The sequence below is a fragment of the Salvia hispanica genome, chromosome 2, assembly GCF_023119035.1.
Source record: "Salvia hispanica cultivar TCC Black 2014 chromosome 2, UniMelb_Shisp_WGS_1.0, whole genome shotgun sequence".
In the NCBI taxonomy this organism is placed as follows: Eukaryota; Viridiplantae; Streptophyta; class Magnoliopsida; order Lamiales; family Lamiaceae; genus Salvia; species Salvia hispanica.
In genome coordinates, this window is record NC_062966.1 from 32,889,562 (window position 1) to 32,915,897 (window position 26,336).

At 37.2% G+C, this 26,336-nt stretch overlaps 5 protein-coding genes across 8 annotated transcripts; 2 read left to right on the forward strand and 3 right to left on the reverse strand.

Annotated features, from left to right (window-relative positions):
* Positions 1 to 321: 321 nt before the first annotated feature.
* LOC125203095 (bifunctional 3-dehydroquinate dehydratase/shikimate dehydrogenase, chloroplastic) lies at positions 322 to 4,387 on the reverse strand. 3 transcript variants are annotated; one of them, XM_048101376.1, is made up of 11 exons: positions 4,229 to 4,387; positions 3,703 to 3,944; positions 3,117 to 3,222; positions 2,669 to 2,887; positions 1,972 to 2,318; positions 1,830 to 1,893; positions 1,650 to 1,755; positions 1,432 to 1,575; positions 1,200 to 1,348; positions 887 to 1,049; positions 322 to 659 (listed from the first exon to the last, which is right to left on the reverse strand). In XM_048101376.1, the coding sequence occupies exons 1-11, from the start codon at positions 4,235 to 4,237 to the stop codon at positions 619 to 621; spliced, it is 1,590 nt and encodes a 529-aa protein (XP_047957333.1). In that variant the 5' UTR covers positions 4,238 to 4,387; the 3' UTR covers positions 322 to 618. The 3 variants fall into 3 exon arrangements, with proteins under 3 accessions (XP_047957333.1, XP_047957332.1, XP_047957334.1); XM_048101375.1 differs by having other exon boundaries at positions 1,972 to 2,333; XM_048101377.1 differs by lacking the exon at positions 4,229 to 4,387 and adding an exon at positions 4,057 to 4,196 and having other exon boundaries at positions 1,972 to 2,333.
* Positions 4,388 to 6,259: 1,872 nt separating this feature from the next.
* LOC125205015 (superoxide dismutase [Cu-Zn]-like) lies at positions 6,260 to 8,460 on the reverse strand. Of its 2 annotated transcripts, none has more exons than XM_048103804.1 (8): positions 8,273 to 8,460; positions 7,821 to 7,939; positions 7,626 to 7,727; positions 7,422 to 7,517; positions 7,252 to 7,283; positions 7,088 to 7,163; positions 6,730 to 6,783; positions 6,260 to 6,490 (listed from the first exon to the last, which is right to left on the reverse strand). In XM_048103804.1, exons 2-8 carry the CDS (start codon positions 7,894 to 7,896, stop codon positions 6,468 to 6,470), a joined length of 459 nt encoding a protein of 152 aa, XP_047959761.1. In that variant the 5' UTR covers positions 7,897 to 7,939; positions 8,273 to 8,460; the 3' UTR covers positions 6,260 to 6,467. The 2 variants fall into 2 exon arrangements, with proteins under 2 accessions (XP_047959761.1, XP_047959762.1); XM_048103805.1 differs by having other exon boundaries at positions 7,821 to 7,944.
* Positions 8,461 to 12,173: 3,713 nt separating this feature from the next.
* On the forward strand, positions 12,174 to 12,644 carry LOC125206834. The gene has a single exon (XM_048106056.1). The coding sequence runs from the start codon at positions 12,174 to 12,176 to the stop codon at positions 12,642 to 12,644; it is 471 nt and encodes a 156-aa protein (XP_047962013.1).
* Positions 12,645 to 16,081: 3,437 nt separating this feature from the next.
* Positions 16,082 to 17,363, reverse strand: LOC125208039 (S-adenosylmethionine decarboxylase proenzyme 4-like). Its single transcript, XM_048107586.1, has one exon. It carries the CDS (start codon positions 17,304 to 17,306, stop codon positions 16,299 to 16,301), a length of 1,008 nt encoding a protein of 335 aa, XP_047963543.1. The 5' UTR covers positions 17,307 to 17,363; the 3' UTR covers positions 16,082 to 16,298.
* A 4,751-nt stretch (positions 17,364 to 22,114) lies between these two features.
* Positions 22,115 to 26,332, forward strand: LOC125205025 (protein FAR1-RELATED SEQUENCE 7-like). The gene is made up of 2 exons (XM_048103824.1): positions 22,115 to 22,474; positions 23,794 to 26,332. The coding sequence occupies exon 2, from the start codon at positions 23,802 to 23,804 to the stop codon at positions 26,118 to 26,120; it is 2,319 nt and encodes a 772-aa protein (XP_047959781.1). The 5' UTR covers positions 22,115 to 22,474; positions 23,794 to 23,801; the 3' UTR covers positions 26,121 to 26,332.
* The last annotated feature ends 4 nt before the right edge of the window (positions 26,333 to 26,336 follow it).

The window sequence follows — 26,336 nt, forward strand, 5'->3', positions numbered from 1 at the left end:
ATATTTTACTAGTATAAAACTTATGTGTATAAGTTAAACACATATTCCACTAATTTATTCAACTATATTTCTTAAAATGCATGCCATAAAACTCTTATTTAGGTACGGAGGTGGTGCTCCGTCAAACCTAAACTAGAAATCATCTATAGTTGACAGAAAATATAACTGGTCATATTTGATGTACGAAATAAATACTCCAGTTCATACATATTTGATTCATGTTTATGATAGTATTTGGAACTCAACTTATAGTTTATACTTTTAGCCTTTTTTCATAACTATATTAACAGTTATGCCCTTCCCCATGTGTTGAGGCATGCATAAGAAAACCACAAATTTAACAATTTTCATGAAATAAATCATCCATTATGGTACAATTTTCTGGTATCATATTACAGCAGCAGAGGAAGAATTATTACTACAATGACTAGGCCCTCTTATTACAAAATTCTGAGTTTCAACAACATAAGCCTACGATCAAATCGACAAATTCCATCTCTTGTAGGTTAAAACATCGATACAAGAATAGTTTTTTATGTCATTGCCACAAGAATGAGGAGGATGAAGACAAGACTGTCGATGAAACGGGCAGGTTGGAGGCGAAGGAGAGCGCGTCCATCAGTAGTCTGCCATGATATCTCTAAACAGTTGCTTCGGAGCTGTGATCACAACATGAAAAATGAGCTAAAACGGCATATTTTTCTCATATAAACTTGTGTAAGACTGTCAAATTTGCAGAAATCTGGATTTCAAGCCTTTATCCAGTGGCATATTTGTAATTATTGGTGTTCGGATTGGATGTTCGACCAATCAGACCACCCTACACGAGACTTTTACTCACAGATCTTGAAAAAATAATGACTGATAGTTTGAAGTTGTTCATTACCTGGGAGTCCTGTGAACCTCTCATATTGCTCGTAGGCCTGCCCGATGAACATCTCGACTCCCGTCACAATCTTGGAGCCCGCTTCCTGAGCTTCACGCAAGAGTCGCGTGATTTTGGGAGTGTAGATAGCGTCAAATACAAGCTCATAGTTTCTCAAAGCTTCCTGTTGATGCATTAGACTGTTATGACTTTATCCGAAGCAAATGGTGAGCGTGTGCAGAAGGGACGGATCAAAGAACGCACTGATTCTCTGTGGCTCGTTTCTTGTAGATACAAGACGCGGTGTTCAGGTTAGGGAAGAAAATAAACAAACCTTGGAGATGGGAGTCTCTTCGATGTTTGGTTGCATCCCAATTGAAGTTGTGTTTGCAAGTATCATCCCGGTTTCTGGTTGGAAGTTGCTTAGCTCGGCTAGAGTCAAAGCCTTCCCTCCAACAAGCTCAGCAAGATCTCTAGCTCGATCTTGCAAAAACAAGAAATGAGATGATAAATGATCAGAACTCATGAGACGATAGAGGTGTTAAGGGCAGAGGAGGAAGCCTAACCATAGCTCCGATTAGCAATCACCACCCTCGCCCCCTTTTCTTTGGCTCCATAGGCGAGCGCCTTTCCTGCTCCTCCAGCACCAATAACCACAAACAGTTTACCAGCCAGGGGTGACCCGGTATGAGTGGCACCATTTTGAGATCCTGCAAAAAAGAACAGGTGTCAGACTTCACACCTTTGATTCTTGCAACGGGCTCTGCTCAACGAAAGAGGAAACCTTGTAGGCCGATCTCAATAGAAGATATTGCACCAACGTAGTCTGTGTTACATCCAAATAGCTTCCCATCCAGTCTTCTGATGAGGCAATTGACCGCTCCTATAGACTGGAAATGTTCAAGAATTGGGTGTTAGACAAAACAGCAGAAATATACAAGCCTTCAAAAAATCGATTAACTACCTTTGCAACGGGATCGACTTCATCACAACGGGCAAGTGCTGCTTCTTTATGAGGAATGGTACAGCTGTAACAGTTGAAAATACTGTAAATAAGGAGACGATAGTTCAAACGAAACCAGCCACGAATAGGTTGAGGACTTCACCTAAAACCAGAAAAATCAGGAGAGGAATAGGTATCAAAAAACTTATTAACATCGTCCACCAACAAATGCACAAAAACTCCATTGATCCCATCTTCTTTGAATGCTCTATTATACAGTTTGGGTGATTTGCTATGGCTGACAGGTTTCCCAATGATCCCAAACACCTTAGTGTCTGTGTCGATAGACCTAAAATTGTATAAGCTAATCAACTCATCAATCGTTGGTTGTCCGGGGGCAGACACCTTCCCTTCTTCCAGAGTGCCGAATGTAAGGTATCCACCGAATTTGGGACAGAGTATCCTTGACATGAGTCCTCTCTCTCCCATAACCATAGCAATAATTGGTACCTGACGATCGACAAACTAAATGATAAAGACTGAGAACCTGCTATACTCAAAGCATTTTCATCATAGCCATACCTCAAGTTCAGAAAACAGTAGTCGGGCAAGCATAATTTTTTTTGAGGAAAATGGAATATATAAACATTAAGGCAAGGAGGTGAAAGAAAGGAATGGTAAAGCATGTCTCTGAACTTGCAGACATGGAGAAACAAACATAATTTGTCAAAAGAAAAAAAAATGCAAAACATAGAAGATTGCATATTTCTTATGTCCTAAACAGACTTTAAAGCGAGATGGGAGAAAACAGAAACAGGTTATTTCTGGAATATAACTTCTTGTGAGCCTTGTGGACTTACTTGAGAATGAACGGTTATTTGAAACACTCGTGCTACATCAGTGATATCTAGTGCTGTCGTAGCAAATTTAACTATGTCTGCTCCAGCTGCTTGTATCCTGGCCACGAGGTTCCCCAGATCCTCAACTGAAGGAGTGTACTCATAATTGTGAGAGGAAACTATAATTTTGCACTTTTCAGGTTTATTCCCACGCGTGAAATTCATGAACTCGTGTGCAGCCTTTAAGAGATTGGTCAACACAAGATAATATTAGAACCGACAAAGAATACATAAGCAAATAAAAACAAAGTCTTGGTTGAATTGACTCAGATAAACTTCCGTGAAGTGACAAAAATATTACTCGTACTAGTTTTTAGTGTAGTTCGACGAACTATTGTGGCTTCCATGAGACTAATGAAATTCAGTATATAACTTCTCAAAAATTTGAAACTCACAGTGAAAAAGGTACCTTGAGCTCAATATCAATGTGATCAGCTCCCAACTCCATAGCAAGTTGAAGTGCTTCAAAACGTGATTCTTCATCGCCGTTATACTCTCCACCCTCCCATGTAGGTCTACAAGGAAAGCATAAATCACATGCTCAACTATACATACGTTTCGTAACCACAAGTAAAAACATGTTATACAGAATCGACGACTACAAAGAAACAGGCATGATATACATAAATTCCCAAAAATGAATCAAAATGAAACCAAAGATCCTTTCTGGCAAGTTCCATCAAAACCACTTGTTAATGTGAGCTCGGTTGCCTCAAATCATCCACAAGCAAGAAAGTTTTTCTCAAGCAACAACTCAAATTATCTACTTTCTCTAGGTGCTCTAGTTGCTCAATCAAGAAATTAATCCCACTTTATCCTATCAATTTAAGTAATCAAAAGCACTCAAACATGTCCTTCTCTCAACTTAAACATAGTAAATGCAATGAACGGTGAAACCTATCAATCAAATCAAGAAAAAACCTTTTCACAGACATCCCCAATTTGTCATTACATCAATAACACATACATTCACTAAAGGGCATCTGATCATGAACCTGTAGGTAAAGAGAGTGGGCAGAGGGCACTGTCTGATCAACACTTCGATATCGGGACGATGGTCAAGGCTCTTCAAGTGATCCAGCCTAACCTCCACAATATCAGCTCCCTTAAACTTAGCCTTGTGCATCAACTCCACCATTTGATCCACCGTGTCAGCCATTATAGGTGCACAAATCAAGGTTTGATTTTTTCCCATCCCCACACCCATCTCCATGGGTCTCACACCAGATTCCACAGCCTGAGAATTCCCACAAATTTTTATTGAAAAAAAACACAATCTTGAATACCTCAAATCTTAAAATTTATCACATCAATCAGTAAAAACCAAAACTTGGGTCTCTATATATCACCTCAATAAACCAAACAAGCTAAAACCCCGGTTCAGCAGAACTCAAATTCGCAAGATTCAAAATTTCAAACAAAACAAGAAAGTCTACCACCCGCGACCAAAAGGGACTAAAATGCATTCCAAAAAAAGACACAAATTTAAACAAATAATAGAGAGGAAGAAGTGCTGCTTACGATTTCCATGTGCTCTATTCAAGAGGGGCTGATGGCCCAGCTTCAGTAAAGTTGGTGAGAAAAGATTACGTTTTTGGGGGTGTTTGTAATATAATAAAGCAATGCAAGCAAGAATTTCAGGTAAATAGAGCCGGGTGGTTGGGTAAGTGGTGGGAATTGGGTTGTTGGGTAGAGAAATGGTGGCATCTTGGTTGGTGAATATGGGTTGACCCGCTTGCCCGTTTACAGATCCATCTACCCTAAAATGGTCCAAATCTCGGGTCGCCAGCCGCCAGTCTCCAGCCGCCAGGGCCCACCACTCACTAGATCGGAAAATAAACTTTGCTTTATCATGCTCATCATAAAATTTGGCTAACAAATAGTAAGTATTTCAGTTAAATCATCATTAAAACTAAAATTAAACATAATTCTTAGACAAATGCCATCGTCCATCAAAGACGGCGTAGATATTGTTAGCGCAGGGTTTTTCGTTTCTATTCCTTTTTCTTTACTAAATCCAAACAAGTAAGTAGTAGTACTAATTTGGATTTGTTATTGTACTTTTAATTGGGCATTATTTTGATTTTGGGATTGGAGTGCAAGGTCATATGTGTACTTACGTAGTTGGAATTATAAAATTGATTTCATAAATAGTTATTAAACTGCCAATATTAATTTGTATCAAACTAATTATTAAATTTTAATTTATTCAAAATAGAGCTTGTGCTGCCAATATTTTGACTTATTTTTGTTCTTAATTTAATCCCATGTGACCACCAATGTTGTTTTAGATTATTCCCTCATTTAATTGATTATCACAACCTCTTATTTTTATTAGAGTGGACTACAAAAATAGTTCCTGGACTATTCGTTTATCTCGCCAACGAACCGTGGACTTTAAAAATATTCTCAGACAACTCTGGACTAAGCGTTTATCTCGAAAATGGTCCATTTTCACTGTTTCGTGACGAAAATACCCTTTTAGGAGATTTTGGGGGGTTTGGGCAATTTGGTCTTTTTACATTTTAAATCTAATATTATTTCAGTTATGTACTAAATCTGATATTATTTTAAAATTATCATTCTTCTTCCCTTTTGGCATCCTTCACTTTCTTTATTTATTTCAATATTAGGTTTAATTTTATAAAATTAAATTTTATAATTAAATTTTTAAATATCTATAAATTTTTTAAATTATTAAAATTACTATTAAATAACAAATTAATAGTTTTAATCAATATTTGATAGTGTCTAATATACTCCCTAGTTCCTTGAGGCAATTGTTTGAGTTTAAGAATACCGTGTTAAGTGGTTGATGAAAAAAAGTAAGAGGGAGTAAAGTAATACTATGAGAGATAGAGAGAAAGTAAAGTAAAATGAACTTTTTACCAAAAATATAAATAACTCAACTAACATAAAATTTTTTAAAATATAAAAATAACTCTATTAAAATGGAACGGAGGTAATAATTTTCATCAATATGTACTTAGACTGACAATATAATTTTGGGTGGATCGAAGCTGTCCTCTGGCTGACTACCTCTCCGCCCTGCCTCGAGTTCTTGCTTGTTATTAAGTGGACTGAAAGTGGTAGACATGGACGGACCACAACCAGTTGTAAACACAGTCGGAAATTGTCTATTGATAGTTAAGTCAGATACGATTTTTTTAGGGAAAGGTAGGCATGGATGGGGTCCACAACTCCATGACAAATGTTTTAAAATTGAAATTGGAAGAGACAGTTGTGCATAAAGAAAGAGGAGGTTACGATTTATTGTAATATCCACACTTTATCTCATACTACGACGATGATGATTCAAATATAATGCCACTTATTTATGTGAACATAATAATAACACACACGAAGATATAAAGATGCTGATTATTCTTTGGCACACCCTAATATTTAAGAAATTTTAGAATATTAACGTAACTACGTAACACTAGCTATTTGAATCTAAAGGGGCTAACAAAAATCATCAGTTTTCATAAGGCACAATGGGGATGGCAAAAATCTAACTTCCACCATCATCAAAATGCATGTATGCTTCGATGATCAAACACAAATTTATGCCGAATATTTGGATAAGTAGACAGGTACACCTGGTACGATTGCATTGCATAAAATCCTTACGACAAGCCTTTATTTAGATTCTAGGTAACAAACTATAGCGTCTACTCGCACGAAACCAAGGTCGAGGATATAATCTATAGAGAAGTAGTGGACACGACGGGTGTATTTAGCCTCCGGACAGGTGTGCTCAGCCTTGCAGGCCGATGATACCTGCATAGCACGGTTATTACTGTAAGTATGAAGCCGATGCAGCTATCTTACAATCGGTTATGTATCCTGAACACATCGTATGTAGCAATAGTAGAAGGAGGTGATATGGAAAATGTTCGTATAAAATGGTTCTTATATTTACTATGGTCGAAAATTAAGGCCTAATTATATTGATTTTTAAGAGTAATATTCTGCTATAAGAACTTCCCAATTTCAGATCAGAATTTTGTGTTCCTTACCACAAGCAACTCTTCCACCAGCATTTCCAGTGGCCTTGCTGAGTTCATGTCCACCTGCAGCAAAAAAACGAAGGAGACGGACCACAAGATGATGAAAGTGATTTCACATATTAGTTGCAACTTGCAACAGCGTATAGTTATCTAAATTAGTTTTACAAGAACCAAGAAACTCGGATAAAATTAGTTTGCGATTAACATAATAAAAGCAACATTCCTGCTGATGCCACCTCCATACATCTAAAGGCAAGTTTTCTATGATAGTTTTAAATGGCTAAGGAAACCGGAAGTCAATAGCTTATGACTTGGATACGAAAGCTCTAATCTAGTTTAGTTAGAAACAGAAAAGGAGACGACTGACCTCTTCCAAGATCATCAGGATCAGCATGGACAACTATAGCTCTCCCGACAATGGAATGTGGTCCCGAAAGGGGTATCTGCAAAAAAAAAATCAAAAAGCTTCTCATAGTCAAGCCATAGAGGCATTTCAAGAACGCTTGGGAAATGGGCAGAGAGGAAACCAACCTGCTTGTCAACGATGGTGAAACTAACGGTACCTGAGACATTCGGGATAGACGAACATTAGGGCATAAATTCTCACTTAGGAAGCAAACAGATAAAAATTCTTACTACTTTGGTCAGATACAGAGGAATTGGTGATGTTTCAAATTAATTCTCAAGACAAATCTAGTTACCGTCGTCTCCAGATGTGATGTTGCCAAGATCACCAGCGTGTCGAATCTCATCATCAGGAGCACCATGATCCTTGCCAGTTGGATTGAAATGAGGCCCTACACATTGAAAACCACAAATATGAATATCAAAGTTCCAATTCCCAAACAGAATTTCGCATACTCGTTAGTCAGTAAAAAGAAACAGAAGAATACGAGAGAAATTACCAGTCGACATGCAACCATTGGTCGTGTCACCTAGAGCATGCACGTGAAGGCCATGGAGCCCAGGCTTAAGGCCGGAGATATTTCCAGTCACGTTCGTGGGGCCTGTAGGACGAACGGAACAATAGCAAAAGCACGTGTGAGAAACTTCATTCGCAATTATCTACACATGATTATTTAATGTAAATTGAAAAATACCATCTCCTTCCTGTGTGAAGTAGATGGTGCCCTTGACACCCTCACTGCTGCTAAGCACTGCAACAGCCTTCGCCATGGTTTCGTGTGTTCCGCAAAATCAACGAGACAATCTTACTAACCTATACTTGAAGGTGATGAAACAAAATGGTAGTGTAGTTGCAGATCAAGAATCAATATGCAACAATAGTTTTTTCCCAGCAAATAAGACAGGAAGTGGATAAAAATCTGATTAAATCCCATTTATTCAGCAATTCAAAGCACTTTAAAAGGGGTGGAAATTTCATTCCATGCAACCATACTTTGAAATTGAAACCAACTCTAACTCCAACAAACTTTGATAACAAATATAATCAAGTAATCAATCCTATCCATATAAATGATCAACAGCCTGCTCCAGAACCAGCTTAAATTGTTTGATTTTAACCGAATTAAAGAGAGGGAAAAGAACATACCTCAGACTCAGAGCAACCCCTGCACCGTTTGCTGTATGAAAGTAGAAGATTCTAGTAGTGAAACTGCTAGTAATAGAAGATGGTTTTAAGGAGGAGTTGTTTTTGTTTTTCCCTTTTCTTCCTATTTTTTAAAAGATCAAACAACGTGTAGGTTGTTCAAGAATTGAAAACAACGTGTAAGCCATTCAAGAGTTGGATGTTTTTTATTTGTATGCAAGTAATTTATGACGGTTTTTGGTTGAATAACATGTATACAAACCAAAATATTGCACTAGAAATTCAATAATAAATCATTTGGACTGGGTTTTGGTTGAATAACATGAATACAAACCAAAATATTGCTCTAGAAATTCAATATAATCATAAATATTTCACTGGTAAGTTACATATCCCTACAGCAGCTTTCCCAACAATCTATAAATACTTAAATATCAAAGTAAATTATCTATAAAACTTAAAAATTAAACAACTAGTATTACAAATAACACAACAAATTTATATACAGAAAAAAAAGTCTCACTAAGTCGCTTCTGAATCATGAAGAATCCAATTCCTCTAAAATCCCTTTGAAATCAATCATGAAGAATCCAATTCCTCTGAAATCCCGCCTTATGATCTCGGATGGGAATCATGAAGAAGAAATCCGAGCCCAGAGCTAATTAATTAGCTTTAATTTCTGCATCAAATCGTCGATTACAATCGCCACGGATCATTCTAAACGAAGCATACGCCGCAGAGATCTCGTCGCCCCATCATCGCACGCGCCTCTCATGCCGGGGAAGGTAGGCCGCGGCAAGCACCGTGGAGACGGCGACGAATCAAACCCTGCTCCGGCGTACACGTTCACCATCGGCGGCGGCGCCGCGCGCACCTTCCTCGGAACCACTAATTCCGAGTCGGATCGTGATCGGGGCGACCTAATTGCTGGGTCAACCGCGACCGAATCTACCGGATTCGAGTCTCCGATTCTGTTAGCGATCGAATTTAGGGATTCGCCTCTTCTCAATAAGGTTACCTTCCCAACGGCGGGGACGACAACCTCGCGCCTCCGCCGCGCATCGCCGCCTTGGTTCGGTTTCCGCGGCTTCTTCTCCTGCTTGGGGGAAGGCCTCCGCTGGTGATTCTGATTGGAGGCTAAACTAGTGGATGCGCCGCTCGCCGGGGAAATTTTCCGGCGGGGACACGACGTCGTGTGCACGCGGAATCGGTGAACCAGCGCATCTTGCGGCCGTAGAATCTCCGTCGCCATCTATAATTGGGAAGAATTTATATTCTTGAAATTGGGAAAAATCTTCGAGTAATGGAATTTGGGGAAAACGAAATTAGGGAAAACTGAGAGATCTGTAACTTGTTCCTCGATAACGAGGAGACCCCTCTCTTTTCCTTTATAAATTCCCGTTGTAGGAGCTGCTGCTTTGTGAGAGTTTTGGATAAGGATTGACCGCTATATGAAGGAAGCTTGAGAGAGAATTTAGATGTAACACTAGATTTTTCTATAATATTTTTTTAATACTTCCCTTTCTTTGTACTGAGGAAAAATGATTTTTAAGTTATTTTAAGAAATATTTCCTATATCTAGTTTTACGAATCCCATTTTCCCATAATATTTCATTATTTTAAGTAATATAATTACATTACCATAAATCCATTAACTATAATTATGGAGTGTATATTTATAACTGAATCTTGTACGATAATTAAATACAGTAAATTTTATTTAATATACTTAATATTTATGGAATATTAAATATTTGATGCAAGGTTAATTATTCTTAAAATATTTCGTGCAAATATTTTTGTATCTTTAAATTAAAATTCATATAATGAACTATACATATTATTGGAATTTTAAATATACTTTCAGTTATTTGCATGATTATAAGACGATATATAGAAGTGTTAGAAAATAGATTAGGTTTGTATTTTCAGATTTTAAGCCGGAATAATTAAATCCGAAAATAATAAAAAGTTACTGATTAAACTCAAAATCACTACCCATAAATATGCTTAGAATGGTATTTTAACCTAGTTTTTAAAATCTTTTTATAATAGCAAAGTAAATAATATTTTTTTATTGTTTTTTACTTAATATCATAAAAAGTATAGTACTAATGTGCAATATTATTACAAAAACAATGGCGGTGTAGGTGAGAAATCACCTTAATGAATCATGGTAGTAAGTGAGTGATCCCAAACCTGTTTAAGTCGGTGGTGGTCGTGGGGAACGCGTGAATTATCGTATAAAGAAGGCAGCAAGAAACAACTGTACAATAAATAAATTAATCAGTGAATATAAAAAGAATTAAAGGAATTGGACCAGTCGAGACTCGTGTTTGACCGAACTTATAGTGGATACGTGGTGGCAGCCACTAATTGATTCCAACGGCGTCGTAATCCACGTTAGGTTCAACTATCACCGTTTATTCGTCCGTCACTTTATATCGTAATACGTGGAAAATATTCAAAGTATTCTATCATTTCCTTATTAATAGGGACATTTATCTTCTGCAAGAAATTTAAAAGTATTGTTTTAAATGGATGATTAAAAAGTAGTAAGACAGATTCATAGAATAAAATAATTATTTTTTATTATAAAAATATTCAATTAACTTAGAACTTCTTAGATAGAAAAATAACTCTATTAACATAGATTGATACTTGAATAACAAAATGAAAAAGAAATAATATTTCAAGAAGAAAGAATATTAACTATGTTGCTCTACAAAATATAAAATTTTCAAAAGTTTAATACTCTGAAAATTGAGATATTCACTAATAAGTTTTTTAAAGATATCCAATATAGTTTGTGTTAAAATGATAATCCCTTTTAAAGTGATATCGTGACACCACTTAGGGTGTCCACTATAGGCGAGCCGCGGCTCCCTATAGTGAGAGGGGTGGGCAGTCTCGGGGTGGACGTGGGCGCGCCACGATCGTGGCCTGGCCGCGACGCTTGCCGGCGCGAGCCGCGGCTCCCCTTTTCCGATTTTTTTTTTTTTTTTAAATTACTTCTACAAATATACCCATTTCCCCCCAATTTTTTACACCATTCCAATCTCCACTCTTTTCATTTTATCACCAATTCTACTTTTGAAAAATGAGTTCCGACGATGAGTTCCAACAATTGGTGGATAGGGAGTTCGATGAACTCGTTCAAGAGGTGCAACGGGAAGCAGAAGAGGAGGAGGCGGCGGCGGCGTTCGTTCGCCCGTTCTATCATCGGCGGACCATCTGGCGTGACCATATCGAGGCACACCAGCGGTTGATAGAAGACTACTTTGGCGATAACCCCCGTTACCCAGCAGAGATTTTCCGTCGCCGCTTCAGAATGTCGCAACGGCTATTCATCCATATAGCGACTACATTGGCGCAGCGGTACATGGTGCTTCACATTGCGCAATGATGCTAGCGGCCGACCCGGGTTGTCGACATATCAGAAGTGTACCGCTGCAATTAGGCGGCTTGCCTATGCCGGACCCGCTGATATGTTCGACGAATACCTACAGTTGGGTGAAACAACTGCTCTGACGGCGATTGAGGCAGTTTTGTAATTGTATCCAGGCCATCTTCGGTCCGGAGTATCTACGGAAGCCAAATGCCGATGAGTGCCAGAGATTGATAGATATGCACGGGCGAGTACATAATTTTCCGGGGATGATGGGCAGCATCGATTGCATGCATTGGGAGTGGAGGAACTGCCCGGTTGCTTGGGAAGGGGCAGTTCACATCTAGATTCAAAGGAAGACACTCAACAATGATACTGGAAGTTGTTGCTGACTACCGAATGCGAATCTGGCATGCCTATTTTGGTGTCGCAGGGTCGAACAGCGACATCAACGTACTAGATTCGTCCCATCTCTTCAATGATGAGTGTTAGGGTGAGGGTCCGACGGTCAGATTCATGGCCAACGGGACGCAGTACAACAAGGCATACTACTTAGCCGATGGGATATACCCTCGTTGGCCCGTGTTTGTCAAGACGATCCGGCAGCCGGTTGGGCCGAAACAAACCTATTTTGCGGCCAAACAAGAGAGTGCTAGGAAGGACGTTGAGCGTGCTTTTGGTGTCCTCCAATCGCGATGGGCCATTCTTCGGTGCCCGGTTCGACAATGGCACGAAAATTATGTCGCCTCCATCATGCATGCATGTATCATATTACACAATATGATAATAGAGGACGAAGGATATTCTGCAGAGAACTGGGCACCGGAAGAGGGTGCAAGTACGAGTCACGGTGTTGCAACCGCCCCACTGCAGATGGGTGTACCGCGTAGTGATGCATACTTGATCCAACGGTTCGCCGATATGCGGAGGGAAACATCGCATACGACACTGCAGGCTGATATGATAGAAGAGGTTTTGAAATCGTAGGGGAGGAGGGCATGGAGCGTGATATGCGTTGGGAAAGTAGTTTATTAGAAGTCGAAAATTTTCGTTATATAATTTTACCCCTTTGTATAATACAACGAAGATTTTGTTTTAATTTTAGTTCGTATGCATTTTTTCAATTATTATTGTAGTAGAATTAAAATATAAACAAAATGGAAAAAATAAAATTTTTGGTGGCTTGGCCATGTCCACTATAGTGGGAAACATGGGCATTGGTGGCCCGGCCACGATTTTGTGGCCCGGCCAACTATAGTGGACACCCTTATACAGCAATATTATAAACACTACGCAACAATATTCAATACGCTAGACAGCAATCTATAGATTGTTGTATAGCGTGTTGGATATTGTTGGACAAGAAAAATTGTTGTATAAAGAGTAACAAATTGTTGGCCTGAGTTTTTCAATTTTATTTTTTTGCCACGTGACAGCTTATTATTTGTCCATGTGTACAAATGATTGGCTATAAATAGTAATATAGTGTTATTTTAATGGGTGGTGGCACCCTAATATGCCCCTATCCATGATCCACACATCTGTTAACAGTTCGTTCTCTAAACTATTTATCTCATTTTTTGTTTAAAAAATATTGCCCACGACTCATTATCATTTCTATTATTTATTCATGATTCTAACCTTTTTTATTTATACTTTTTGAAGTTATTTCAATTTTTATTATATATAATTATAGGTGTTCTGAATCCGTTTTTATGGGATTCGACTAATCCTACTCGACAGAATCTGATTAATTCTATTTAATCAGGTTTGCAGATTAAGACTAAAAGTCTTCCAGTGAACATTGTGTTTAAACTTGAGACCACAAGGTCACAACAATTTCGTACTGTACTGCACACCCATTAGTAATTTATACTAAGAGCATCCACAGTGGGGTGCCCTAAAGCCCGTCCGATGCATCGGGCGCGCCTTAGGACGCCACTGCAATTCTACGCCCTATGTCATTTTCTTCCTCCGCGCCCTATGCATAGTCTGAGGACGATGCACACATTTTCACTTTTTTTTTGTTTTTATATTTTCTTCTATATATATCACCAATTTTTTTACTTCATTTTATACTTTTCACTCCACTCTCTACCCCATCTCAATTTCTCTCTAAATTCAATAATGAATTCCGACGATTTTCAATATTTGCAAGCATAAAATATAAAAAATAAAAAATAAATACTGACAATAAGATTTGCCTTTAATTTGTGGTGTTTTTATAATTATTCTTGCTAATTTATATATTTGCAAACATAAAAAATAAAAAATAAATACAAAATACTCCCCTCTGTTTCTTCATAGTTGAATCATTTTTCCATTTCGGGAAGTTTCTTCATAGTTGAGTCATTTCTATATATTGTAACTTTTTTCTCGTTCTTACTCTCTCTCTCTTACTTTATTCTCTTTACTTTATATTTTATTCTCTCTACCTTTTACTCTTTCTTACTTTTTAATCTATTTATTTAACACACCTAACATTTATTTCTAAAACTCTGTGCCGAAAAGTTCCGCCTCATCTATGAAGAAACGAGAGAATATGAGTTAAAATTATAAGGCGAGCTATAGGACGTTCCACTGCAGATGAATGGATTGAAGGATAAAATACTGATGTGGCGGAGGAATAATCACCCCTATCATGGATTTACTTATTTCTATTGATTGGACTGTAGTAGAAAATTGTACTCAACACATTTATTTGAAACTAATATGTGTTATGTGAATATCCAATCATATGTTTTGGGCTCACCAACAACACTCGTATTTATTTGGCCCACATCATATTTTGCTCGGACATATACCAAATCGTGCACAAATTATGAGTTTAATACTATGTTCTAAGAGTATGTTTTAAGAGGAGTGATCAATTACTAACTTATTATTTAATTGCTAACTAAAGCTAATTTAAGGTTATAGGATTTTAGAAAATGTGTGGTCTACAATTTGCCACGTGTAATTTTTTTTTATTAATTAAATCGAAAAAGATAAAAAAACTCTAAATTAGGGTTTTTGATGAAAATGCTAATATAGTGCTTCAAAAATATCAACACAATGCTTTGAGAATGTCAACACAATGCTTTAAGAATGTTAACCTATTGCTTATATTGACATTCTACATGTATTATATTGACATATTTTATATAGTATGTTAACATTTCTCATGTACGAAAAAATTAAAAAACATTAAATTTTTTTTCAAATTTTGACGTCGGAACATATGCATGTAGGATATTGTTGGAATCCTTATGCAATTATTTTTAATTTGATATATGTTATATGAATTTAAAGTTTTGGGATTTCTTTTAAAAGTTAGTTATAACTAATTTTGTAGTTAATTGACATTAATACCCCTATTGATATTTTTTGTCCATAATATTAATACTCAAGGGTTGAATGATCTTTATCTTTAATTTAAAAATCTAATATCTATCATTTAGTTATAGTTAGTAATTTAGGGGTAAGTTGACAATATAACACAACCCATGTTCTAATCAGTTTTTATATATAATTAAAATTAAACAAATACTTTGATATCTCGAAATGTAACACTGTTCAGTGATCATTATTTAATTATCATTAATTTTTCGTTATTTCGATTTTTCAATTTTTGGGTGTTACACATTTTTCACAATGGGCTATCCAAAATACCTAAAATACAACCATATAATAAAAATATTTCTATTAAAAAATTGTCTAGTAAACTACATGTAGTTCCATCCCCATTTCTATGTTTGGTTGGTCAAATATTTATCTTTGATATTTTAACTAAATTTTAACAAATTTAATTAAGTGATTTCACTTTTTAAGTAATTTGTTTTAATTTATATAGTATATAAAGCAGTCTTTACAAATGGTTCCTAAATTATTGAGATTGCACACACGCGATCATTGTTCACCTTTTTTACCTTTTACAATTAAAATGCCTCAAACCCTTAAAAATATATAGAGTTGAAGTAGTTTCAAGTTTGAATATTTTTCAATTTGTGATATACTCCGTATGTTAGTATTACCAACTCATATGCACGATATTAAGTTTTTTTGCACTTTTTTTTTTGTCAAACTACATTAAACAATATAATCATATTTATTTTTACTTTAATCTTAATCTTCTCTATCATAATTGCAAATTTACATACACCTGATTTATTTATTATCTGGTAAAGTATACTCATATAACATACCCAAATCATTATCGTATGTAAATGGTAATGTATTATCCTAAAATGAATCAAAGGGCTAGTCGCGTGTTAATTCATTATGATTCACGACACTCTTCAAATGATTTACGAAGAACACAACGGATCCAAGTTTTATTATCATTTGTTTAATTTTTTGGAGACAAATCAACCCCACATTAATTATTCTCACCCTGGCTCTCAAAGAAAATCATCAATCGTCATCATCCAATGCAATGACACAAATTGGCATGCACGTAGATTTAATCATTTAATTTCCTAGCAATGTAATTGTAAAACCACGAAAATGAATTAAATTAAAGAAATAAACAAGATTAAAAAAAAAAAAAACTTGCACCTGATTAAATTCTAAAACATTCCCACTAATTACTCTCCACCATTTTATGCATGCACAACTTTTACTCCTTTTCACAAATTGGCATTTCCACCTCCGCCGCCGGATCTACTCCCGACGAGCGCCGAACATCTGAAAAACCACGTTCCCGGCATCCGGGAACTCATCCGCCGCGCAGCTCGTCAATCCCAACCCGACCGGGCTGACCGCCGCCGCTAGCCCCCTCCGTACCCCCTCACCGGCGGCGCCGGTCAACGCCGCCGACAGCTCCGACGGCCGGAAAATCTCCGCCACCTTCCCCACCGCCTCGAGAATCTCCCCGTCGCCGGCGGCGGCGGCGCAGACGCACTCGAAGCTGGCGTAGCTGAAGCCGTCCTCTGGCGTCACGTGGACCGTCAAGTAACGGTCCCCGTGGACCCCGTTCATGGAGTAGCCGCAGGGATCGAACGCGTAGTCGCAGACGATCGCGCTGGCGTTGACGTCGTCGATCCCCGTGGCCTCCGTCATCTCCCGGCCGGCCGAGTCCCCGGTTTTCACCAAACCGGACGGGCGGAAGAATTTCCCCGCGTGGACCGGGTCCAACCCGGTCATGCAAATCTCGACCGTGTAGAAATCATCCTCTGCGCGCGGGCGCCCCGCGTCGCACGCAGTGAAAACATGCCACTTGTGAGAGGACGCGGCGTTCATGATGGAAGCCTTGTTGATGGAGAGATTTGGAGGCAGATTTTGTTCCAAATAAGAAACCTCTTCATTGAAGCTGGTGTGGGGGTGGGGCTGGGCTTCGGGGAAGATGAAGCTGCCGCGGGTGTACCTGCAGCTGCAGAGGGCGAGGCCGATCGTGGCAGCATAGTGGACGAACGGACGGACGGATTTGAGGAGCTGGGTGGTCCCACATGTCTTGATGATGATCTTGGTGGGGTAGACGAAGAGGCTCGACTCCGACAGCACGTACGAGTCCAAGTATTGGTTGCCTAGGGCAGACACTACGGTGCACTGCACCGCATGTAGCACTTTCTCCAGAGTGAAAAAGTCCAGTTGTCTGAGGCCCTTTCCACCAACTCCGGAGAAGCGGAGCTCGATTCTCTTCTCGAACCCTTCGAACCCGGAAGCTGCCATTGAGGAGGAATGCAAAACAAGGGGAATTTTTGGGGATTCTAAGTGTTTCTTGTTTAGTTTGTGTGAGGAAGTTGAAGTGTTGTGGAATATGTAGTGTGTGTCTTTATAGTTGGGGGTGGTGTGGTGAAATAAGAAGCAACAAGTATTGGAGGCAAAATGAGTGCAAGATGATGGTGATTTTTGTGTCTTGTGAGATCTTTTTGAAGACAATAACATGAATGCATGTACCTTCATGCCTCTGTATTTTATTTATTATTCTATGCCAAAATGACTCTAAAATCTTCTTATTGTAAGTCATGTAGGTTTTGCATCTCAAATGGGGTTTTTGAAGTATTAATTACATATGTTTGAGGGAGTGGTCAAAGATTCAAATTCTGTTTGAACATAATTAAATGCAATCACAATGATTAGAATGTGAGATTAAGAACTGAAATGTACTCCATATTCAGTATTAAAGGACTCATTTTCTTGTTTCGGATGACCAGTACTATTTGTCTTCTTTCGGAGTATAATTATACTGAAATGTACTCCTTAACCAGTATTAAAAACTTCATGTTCCTATTGTAGAATGTCCACCATTATTTATCTTATTTCGGATTATAATTTACTAAATAGGTCCAATATTTAACTAACTGATTCCACTTCAAATTTAAATGAGACTCATTGTTTGATTGATCTAGCATGGCAATACTAGCAACTTTATAGATTCGGATTCTCATCTCAGTGAGTTTTTGACATGTTGCTGACTATTATTGTTCAAATTTTTTATGTATAAAAAAAATAAACTTGAAACTCACCTTTTACTAACCTTTTCTATTTATTTCTTTTTTTTATAAAAAAAACTTACCTTTTCTATTTGGACTTCTTTATGCTCCTTAAAATTACGTGCTTATCTCGAATGAGGCCATTAACAGGGATGAATGAAACATAGTACTACATTACAAATTATATGCTTATCTCAAATGAGGCCATATAACAGGGGATGAATGAAACATATAATTAAAAATTATCAGTAATTTATCTTTTTCATTTATTATTTTTTTTGGAAAAATCTCGTTGTAATTTGGTCTTTTTGAGTAATGGAAATTTATGATTTTAGTTATAAATATGTGGTTATTTCAAATATGAGCTTCTAGTTAGATCAGAATATCGAATGCAAATTAATAATGCACCATGATATTAAGTACCACTTGTATACTTTAAGTGAGATTACTAATATATTACTACTAGAGATTATAATAACCAATTTTAATTGGCATGCATGTGGTTGCCTAATTGATAGAAGAAGTAGAAAACATAATTATGTACTTATATGCTTCAATGCATGACAACTATCATTAGAATTCCTAAGGAGAAGCATCCTGATTTAGCTTACATATGTGTAGGGGTCCATTTTCATACATGATTTGAAAGAACAAATATTATATTATACAGTATGTGAATACACGCGCACGATATATACATTATAATTGTGTTTAAGCTTTTATTTTAACGACCAAAAACTAATTTCTCTTGAATGTATTACAAGTAATTTAAAATATAAAATTCTCAATAAAACTATAATTTTTTTTTTTTTTGTAAATACAGTAGAAAATACAATAGAGAAATTGCATTGGGATGTATATATCTATAATCTATGGGGTTCCACATTAATTATATAGAAATGAGTAAAACTTAATTAGTGAGTGAAAACAACTGGTTGAAAGGGACACCATTACAGAAATTAGCAAGTGTGCATAAAGAATGCTAGTCGTGCCCTAAAATCATCGATTGTTCCCAATTTGTTATCAAGAATTTCCTTTTCAAAATCTACATTTTGAATCAGGCGTGACATCTTAAATAATTAGAATATCCATGCTTATTTTCCCTAAATCAGAGAAAAACTAAATTTAATCCCTTATACCAAACTCTTGCGATATACTACAATATAAGTATATACTTACTGCAGCCCTTTTCTTTTTCTCCTAAATTAGGCATTGCAGATTCATGGTTTTTTTTAAAAATATTGAACCTTCTGTATAATTTTGCCATAAATTATTTTTTTCTTGAAAAAATATTTAACAAATGTGAATCATACATATGTACCCAATGTACAAAGCGGAGTAGTACATCTCTAGTGAGTATATACATGATGGTAAAGCTATTAAAAATGACAGAAAGTGAAAGTGTGTTTATTTACATCAAGAATGGATAAAATGATCAAACCAAATTCTCATCTTTAAAATCAAGTTTTTTCAGTTTCTATACAAAAGGGGCAAAAATTTTATTACTCATGATAATGTATGTTGGCACACTCACATTATTGCCACATACTCCCCTCATTTCCTGCACGCCTACCACCAACTTCCTACACATATTTCTGTGTGTAATTAGGGATAAAACTTGGCCAATTATTTTTTAAATTTTGAAATTAATGTATACTCCTAGCTATTATGGAATGGATTAATGGTACTCATTTGCTTAGTGGAGTACATTGTAGTGCCAAGTGTGTGTATATAGAAGTAACAAATCTGATCATGCACATCAATTCAAAATTTCTACTATATCTTATCAGTATATATATAGTCATGATCAAATTGAATTTCATTAATGAAATAGGAGTACAAGTTAAAAATTGAATTTACTAAGGAGAACAAATTAAATTTGATCAAAGCTATGTATATGGATATGATATAAGCATGTACCTTATATCAGGGGCAACCAAGGCCCATGTGTTTAATTTAAAACACATTAGAGGGACAAACTTGAGAGGGTTAAAACTTAAAAGTGACTTTTAGCCGCCATACATGCTTGCACGCCTAAATTACTAATGAAATACACATTTAATTTGCACATATGAAAATATTTAGTTGCTCATTTATTTCCCCCCTTAATTGGAGATATCTTTTAAGCCTACAAAACTAATATATGTACATAAACTACTATATACATATATTTTGGTAATTATTACTACTAGAATTTTCATCTGTTTATAAATTATTTAGTCCACAGACAATTTTTCTAATCCTTGTCACCATCCACACAAGTCATCATGAATTGCTGTCGTGGAAAAAGAAGCCAACTAAATCCTCTTAATGCTTCTCTAATACCATAAATTTGTACCAATCTATTTGAGAGACTTTATAATTGGAAACAGTGACACAGAAAATAATATTAGCAGCATTGAATTAATCAAAAAGAAAATAATATTTTTAAATAATTTTTTATACTCCCTTCGTCCCAAGATATTAACTCATATACCACTTTGGGATGTCCCATATTTGACATATTTCTATATATAGTAAAAATTTATTTTACTACCAACTTCACTTACACCACTAAACAACACCTCCTAAATTCCCGTACGTGGCTAAAAAAAGTGTGTTTAATATATTGGGACGGAGGGAGTACAAATAATAAAAAAAAATAATAGGGACTCAAGCCCTCATGGCTTTACAATGTGAATTGTATTTTTCATTATGATATAAGTGTGTTCCGTATATTGTAGGTCAAGAAAAAATGGTAAAAAAATGGAGTTCAAATTATAAAAAAAACTTATGACATTTTTACAAAAACTGCCATGTGTTATGAGAGACCTGCACGGCCTATGTGCATTTGCAAGAGATAAAACTCGTCTTTGACGAGTCACGCAATACCCGGGCGCCTAGGCCTTCCTAGCGCACGGCCCGTGCAGGCATGCTTACCACTTGTCTGTGCAAGACTTTTGAGGATATTCTTGCCCTTTTAAAACCATCTCTTTCTATTATAGATATTCTTTGATATTCAAATCCTATATAAGTTCTCAATTTTTTTCACACATACCTTGGCTCATAATTATATTTACTTTAATCTCGGAGCGCCTATCATACTTTAAGAGATGATGGAAGACCGTCCATATCATTCATCCACTCGAATATTTTGTTTGTCATTGATATTTTTCTAGGTCATGTACTATGACTAATTTTCGTGATTGCTCTTAACTCGTAGTGTTAGAAATTTACATTTTAAAAAAATTTAATAAATTGCTGATTTGTTTTATGCAAATTGATTCATGGTTGATTTGTTTGCTTATTTTTTCCATGACTTAATAATTCAATATTTGTCTTTCTTTAACTCACATTTAAGAGCAAAAATGGAAATTTTAAGATTAAAATTGTTCAGAGTACTTTAATAACAGAAGCTACAAGACAGAGTTTGGGCCTTTTTTGTTCTATCATGATGTGGGCTCAAATTTTGAGTTAGATGTTTGCCGAAGCATTTTCTTTTGGACCAAAGGCCCACTAGCTAAATACGCGAAAATTTCATTTACAAATGTTTGTACATTAATTTTTCGTATTCTATAATATAGAGTGGTTCAGTTTGAAAGCTTAGTAGTAATTAAATATTCATTATATTTGGTAAGTAAAATAATCCATGTCTCATTCATTTTGCTCACGTACGAGCCAGGAGAGGAAAATTACTGCTCCTTCCATCCCAGTTTAAGAGTTCTATTTTATTATTTTCATCCGTCTCAATTTAAAAGTTCATTTAAAATTGACCATATTTGAACATAAAATTTAACCTTATTATTGAAAAATTTATTCAAATATCATTACTTTAATAAAAATAGAACAAAATAAAATCCTAAACATAAAAACAATTAAAAAGATATCAATTTTCACTACATCACTTTAATTATTACACACTCCAACAATCAACAACTCACTTCAATTATTATAAACTCCAACAACTTCTTAAAAGTTTGTGCCCTAACTAAATTGTACTCTTAAACTAGGATGGACGGAATAGTACTTTAAAAAAAAACTGAATGAGTGTAGTGAAGTTCCATAGAGCTCCGTACCACAGAATAGAAACTCTGACGCCCATTTCCAACTATCGTGATCCACCTCAGCTCAGCCCACAAAATCCACTGCTCAAATTTCAATTTGATGCATTTCCTAAAGATAAAAACAAAATTATCTTTCGGATTTTGGATTATTATTTGCTAAACCCGCGTTGATCAATTTTGCGGTTGGAATGATAGGTTTTTGCCCATTGTATTGCTGTTTTGGGGTCTGATTCTTCGCATTTTGGGGATTTCAGCAATGCGAGCTGCTTCCGTTGAATTTACCCAACTTCTACTGGGATTTTAGGTGCTTGAAAACCCTAGATTTTGGGGAATTTTGTCTCAGCTTCAGCGGATGCGAAAGGTAAAACCCTAGCTCCTTTTGTTTCTCCCCTTAGATTTCTCCGTTTTCGAGGTTGTGGCGTTTCATCTTGCTTTATCTCGCTTTATTTTGATCTTAACTTATTATAATTATTATTGGTTTTTACCTTTTCTGCCGCTGTACTTTACTTGTGCTGGCTGAATGAGAATTAATCCGTTTGCGCTGAACCAGGACTAACTTGTTATGATTGGATTTTTGATTTTTGGGGTTGAGACATATCTGTTTGAAGTTTAGCTTCTTGAAATTGCATGCCATTTAAGTAACATTATGGGAAAATTATGTGGCTTTTTGCTCTACATCAGCCTGTCTATACTATCTATATTTTCCCAGTATTAAGATGTTCATTCTGTTTGACATTGTATATGTGCTCTTGGATATGTATGTTTTCTGTTAATTCATTCCATACCACGACATTGCTTTGGGCCATAAAAAGCTGATTTTTTTATGTCCAGGTATGAGTGAACTTGGATGAAATGAAGGCAGATGTAATCATTTGTGGTAGAAATTGCTTGTTACTGTGTGATAACCTTTATAATTTGATGTGACTTGCTTTGCGAAATACTAGTTGCTTCTCTGAAGTCTCAGTAAATTAACCTAAAGATGAAAGTTTGAAGTCATGGGAAATGCTCAATTTCACAAAAGCAATGGAGCCCTGGCATGTTTTCATCACCTTCCCCATGTGTAAAAAGTTAGTTAAGGCTTCTGGAGTTGCAATGTGGTTTCCTTTTATTAACAATGACACATTGTGATTAGTAGGCAACTTTCAACTAATTTCCCTTTGAAAGGATTTCTGAAAAGTTGCTGCTTTAAATTTGTAAATGGTGTTATGTTGTCTAGTACTACCTCCGTCCTTTAAAAATAGCAACTATTTCCATTTTGGCCCGTTCCTTAAAATGAGACACTTTCTATTTTAAGAAACTTTTTCTCTCTCTAATGAGGCGGTAACCATTCTCCACCAACAATACTCCAATCACTTTTCTTTCTATCTCTCTCTTACTTTACCAATTGTGCATTAAAACCCGTGCCATTTCAAAAGTTTCTATTTTTAAAGGACGAAGGTAGTATCGGTTAAGGAAATATCCTGATAAAGCTACTTGGTAGGGGGTTCAGTTAGTAGGAATTTAGTATAGACTCATGTGCATATTTTAATGCAATATCATGATGGAGCTTGCTGAAAGCATGACAAGAAAAAGCAGTTAGGGTCTAAAGAGTTGATGTAGCTCACTGTGTTTATTGGTTATTCACTATCATTTATGGCATTTTGTATTCTGTTAACTTTTAATTATCGTTGATGACTGCAGATACTGATATGAATAGGGACGAGTTGGGAAATATTATGACTGTCAGGACGAAACCAGCAGCTCTAGTTGTTGCAAAAAGCAATGGCCACCGAGAAGATGTTGGGCAGTCTAAGATGGAACCGCATGTGGGGTTAGAGTTTGATACGGCTGAAGAAGCACAGGAGTTCTACAGTTCCTACGCTACCGAAGTCGGGTTCAAGATTAGGATTGGACAGTTATATAGATCCAGAGTTGACGGTGCTGTTATTTCTCGGAGATTTGTGTGTTCGAAGGAGGGGTTTCAGACCAACTCAAGGACTGGTTGTCCAGCTTTCATAAGAGTGCAAAAGGTAGATTCTGGGAAGTGGGTTTTAGCTAATATTAAGAAGGAGCATAATCACGATTTTGAAGCGTCTGGAGAACTCTGTCCACCTCGGATACAGAGGAAAACTATTCCAACTCCAAGGTCATCATCGGCTGGTGGGGCTAGTCGGACTGGAATCAGATCACATGAGGATGATAGTCCAACTGGCGTAGTTGATATGAAACGTCTCAAAAAGGAAGAGATGGATGGAATGGTTGGACCTGTAGCCGAACCACAAAAAGGGCTAGAATTTAACACTGCCAATGAAGCTTATAAATTCTACTACACTTATGCAGCTAGTGCAGGTTTCAGGATCAGAATAGGTCAGTTATTCCGTTCCAAGCATGATGGGTCGATCACATCTCGAAGATTTGTGTGCTCCAAAGAAGGGCATCAGCATCCTTCGAGAGTCGGCTGTGGAGCATATATGAGAATACAGAGGCAAGAATCAGGAAGGTGGGTTGTTGATCGTCTACAGAAGGAGCATAATCATGAATTTGAAACTCCTACAGATCTTAGTAGAACTGTCACCGTTGCATCAAAGGGGGATTACAGAGAGGAAGGAAGCAATATGCTGGAGAATTTGGATTTGGTAGAGACAAACGGAGGCCTGAGCCTTGTTAAACGTGTTTCAGAGAGTAACATCAGTAGTGATTGGTATACTTTGCTTCTTGAGTACTTTCAATCCCGGCAAGCGGAAGACACAGGATTCTTTTACGCAGTGGAAACACGTGAAGGCAAGGCAATGAATGTTTTTTGGGCCGATTCACGATCTAGATTTGCATGCACTCAATTTGGAGACGCCATTGTCTTTGATACGACACACAGAAGAGGTAGTTATTCAGTGCCATTGGCTTCATTTGTTGGCGTTAATCATCACCGTCAACCAGTACTACTTGGTTGCGCATTAGTAGCGGATGAATCTGAGGAGTCGTTTACTTGGATTTTTCAGGCTTGGCTTAGGGCAATGTCGGGGCACCGCCCCATTTCTATGATAGCCGATCAAGACCACACTATTCAGCATTCAATTGCTCAGGTTTTCCCGGGGACGCATCACCGATTTTCTGCCTGGCAAATCCTGGCTAAAGAACAGGAGAATTTAGGGCCATTACTCTCCATGTATGCTGATTTCAGATATGATTATGAAACTTGCGTCTTCCAGAGTCAGACGGCTAATGAGTTTGATTCTGCTTGGGATATGCTCATGGACAAATACAACCTCAGAGATCATTCTTGGTTCAGGGATATGTACAGAATGCGTAAAAGCTGGGTCCCTTTCTACCTCAAAGGAACATTCTTTGCCGGAATCCCCGTGGATGGGAGCTTAAAGTCATATTTTGGCACTATCTTGACGGCTCAGACGCCTCCCAGTGAATTCATTGTACGATATGAGAAAGCTCTGGAGCAGCGTCGCGAAGAGGAAAGGAAGGAGGATTTCAACACCTTCAATCTCCAAGCAGTTCTGCACACGAAGGACCCAATAGAAGAGCAATGCAGAAGGCTTTACACAATCACAATGTTTAAGGTCTTCCAGAAGGAGCTCTTGGAGTGCTATAGTTACGTTGGGATGAAGATAAACGTTGAAGGCGCCATCAGCAGATACATGGTGCAGAAGTGCGGGAATAGCGAGGAGAGGAAAACTGTTGCCTTCAATGCATCAAATCTCAACATAAACTGCAGCTGCAAGATGTTTGAATTTGAAGGTGTTCTCTGCAGGCATGCTCTCAAAGTGCTCCAAATCATGAACATAAGGGAGCTCCCGTCGCGGTATGTCCTGCACCGGTGGAGCAAGAACGCCAAATACGGCATCCTCAGGGATGCGGACTCAGCAGGTGGTCCGCAGGATTTCAAGGCGCTGATGCTGTGGAGTCTGAGAGAAGAATCGCGGAACTACATTGAGGCAGGGGCGGTGTCTCTCGAGAGATACAAACTGGCGTTTGAGATCATGCAGGAAGGTAGGAGGAATCTCTGCTGGCAAAACTAGGGCCATGTATCTGTTAGAAATGTTCACATGTATTTATCTCGGTTCGAGCTCGGAGCTGGGCTCACTTCCAAATCGCTTGTAACTCGGGGCTAGTTTTTCACTTGTTTCAGCCATGTAAATTAGATAGCATCACCCTTTTTTCTTTGCAATCTGTATGCAGCTTGGCAAGAATCGTAGTTCTAATGGAAAATTCAGCTGAAATTGTTGTTAAATTAG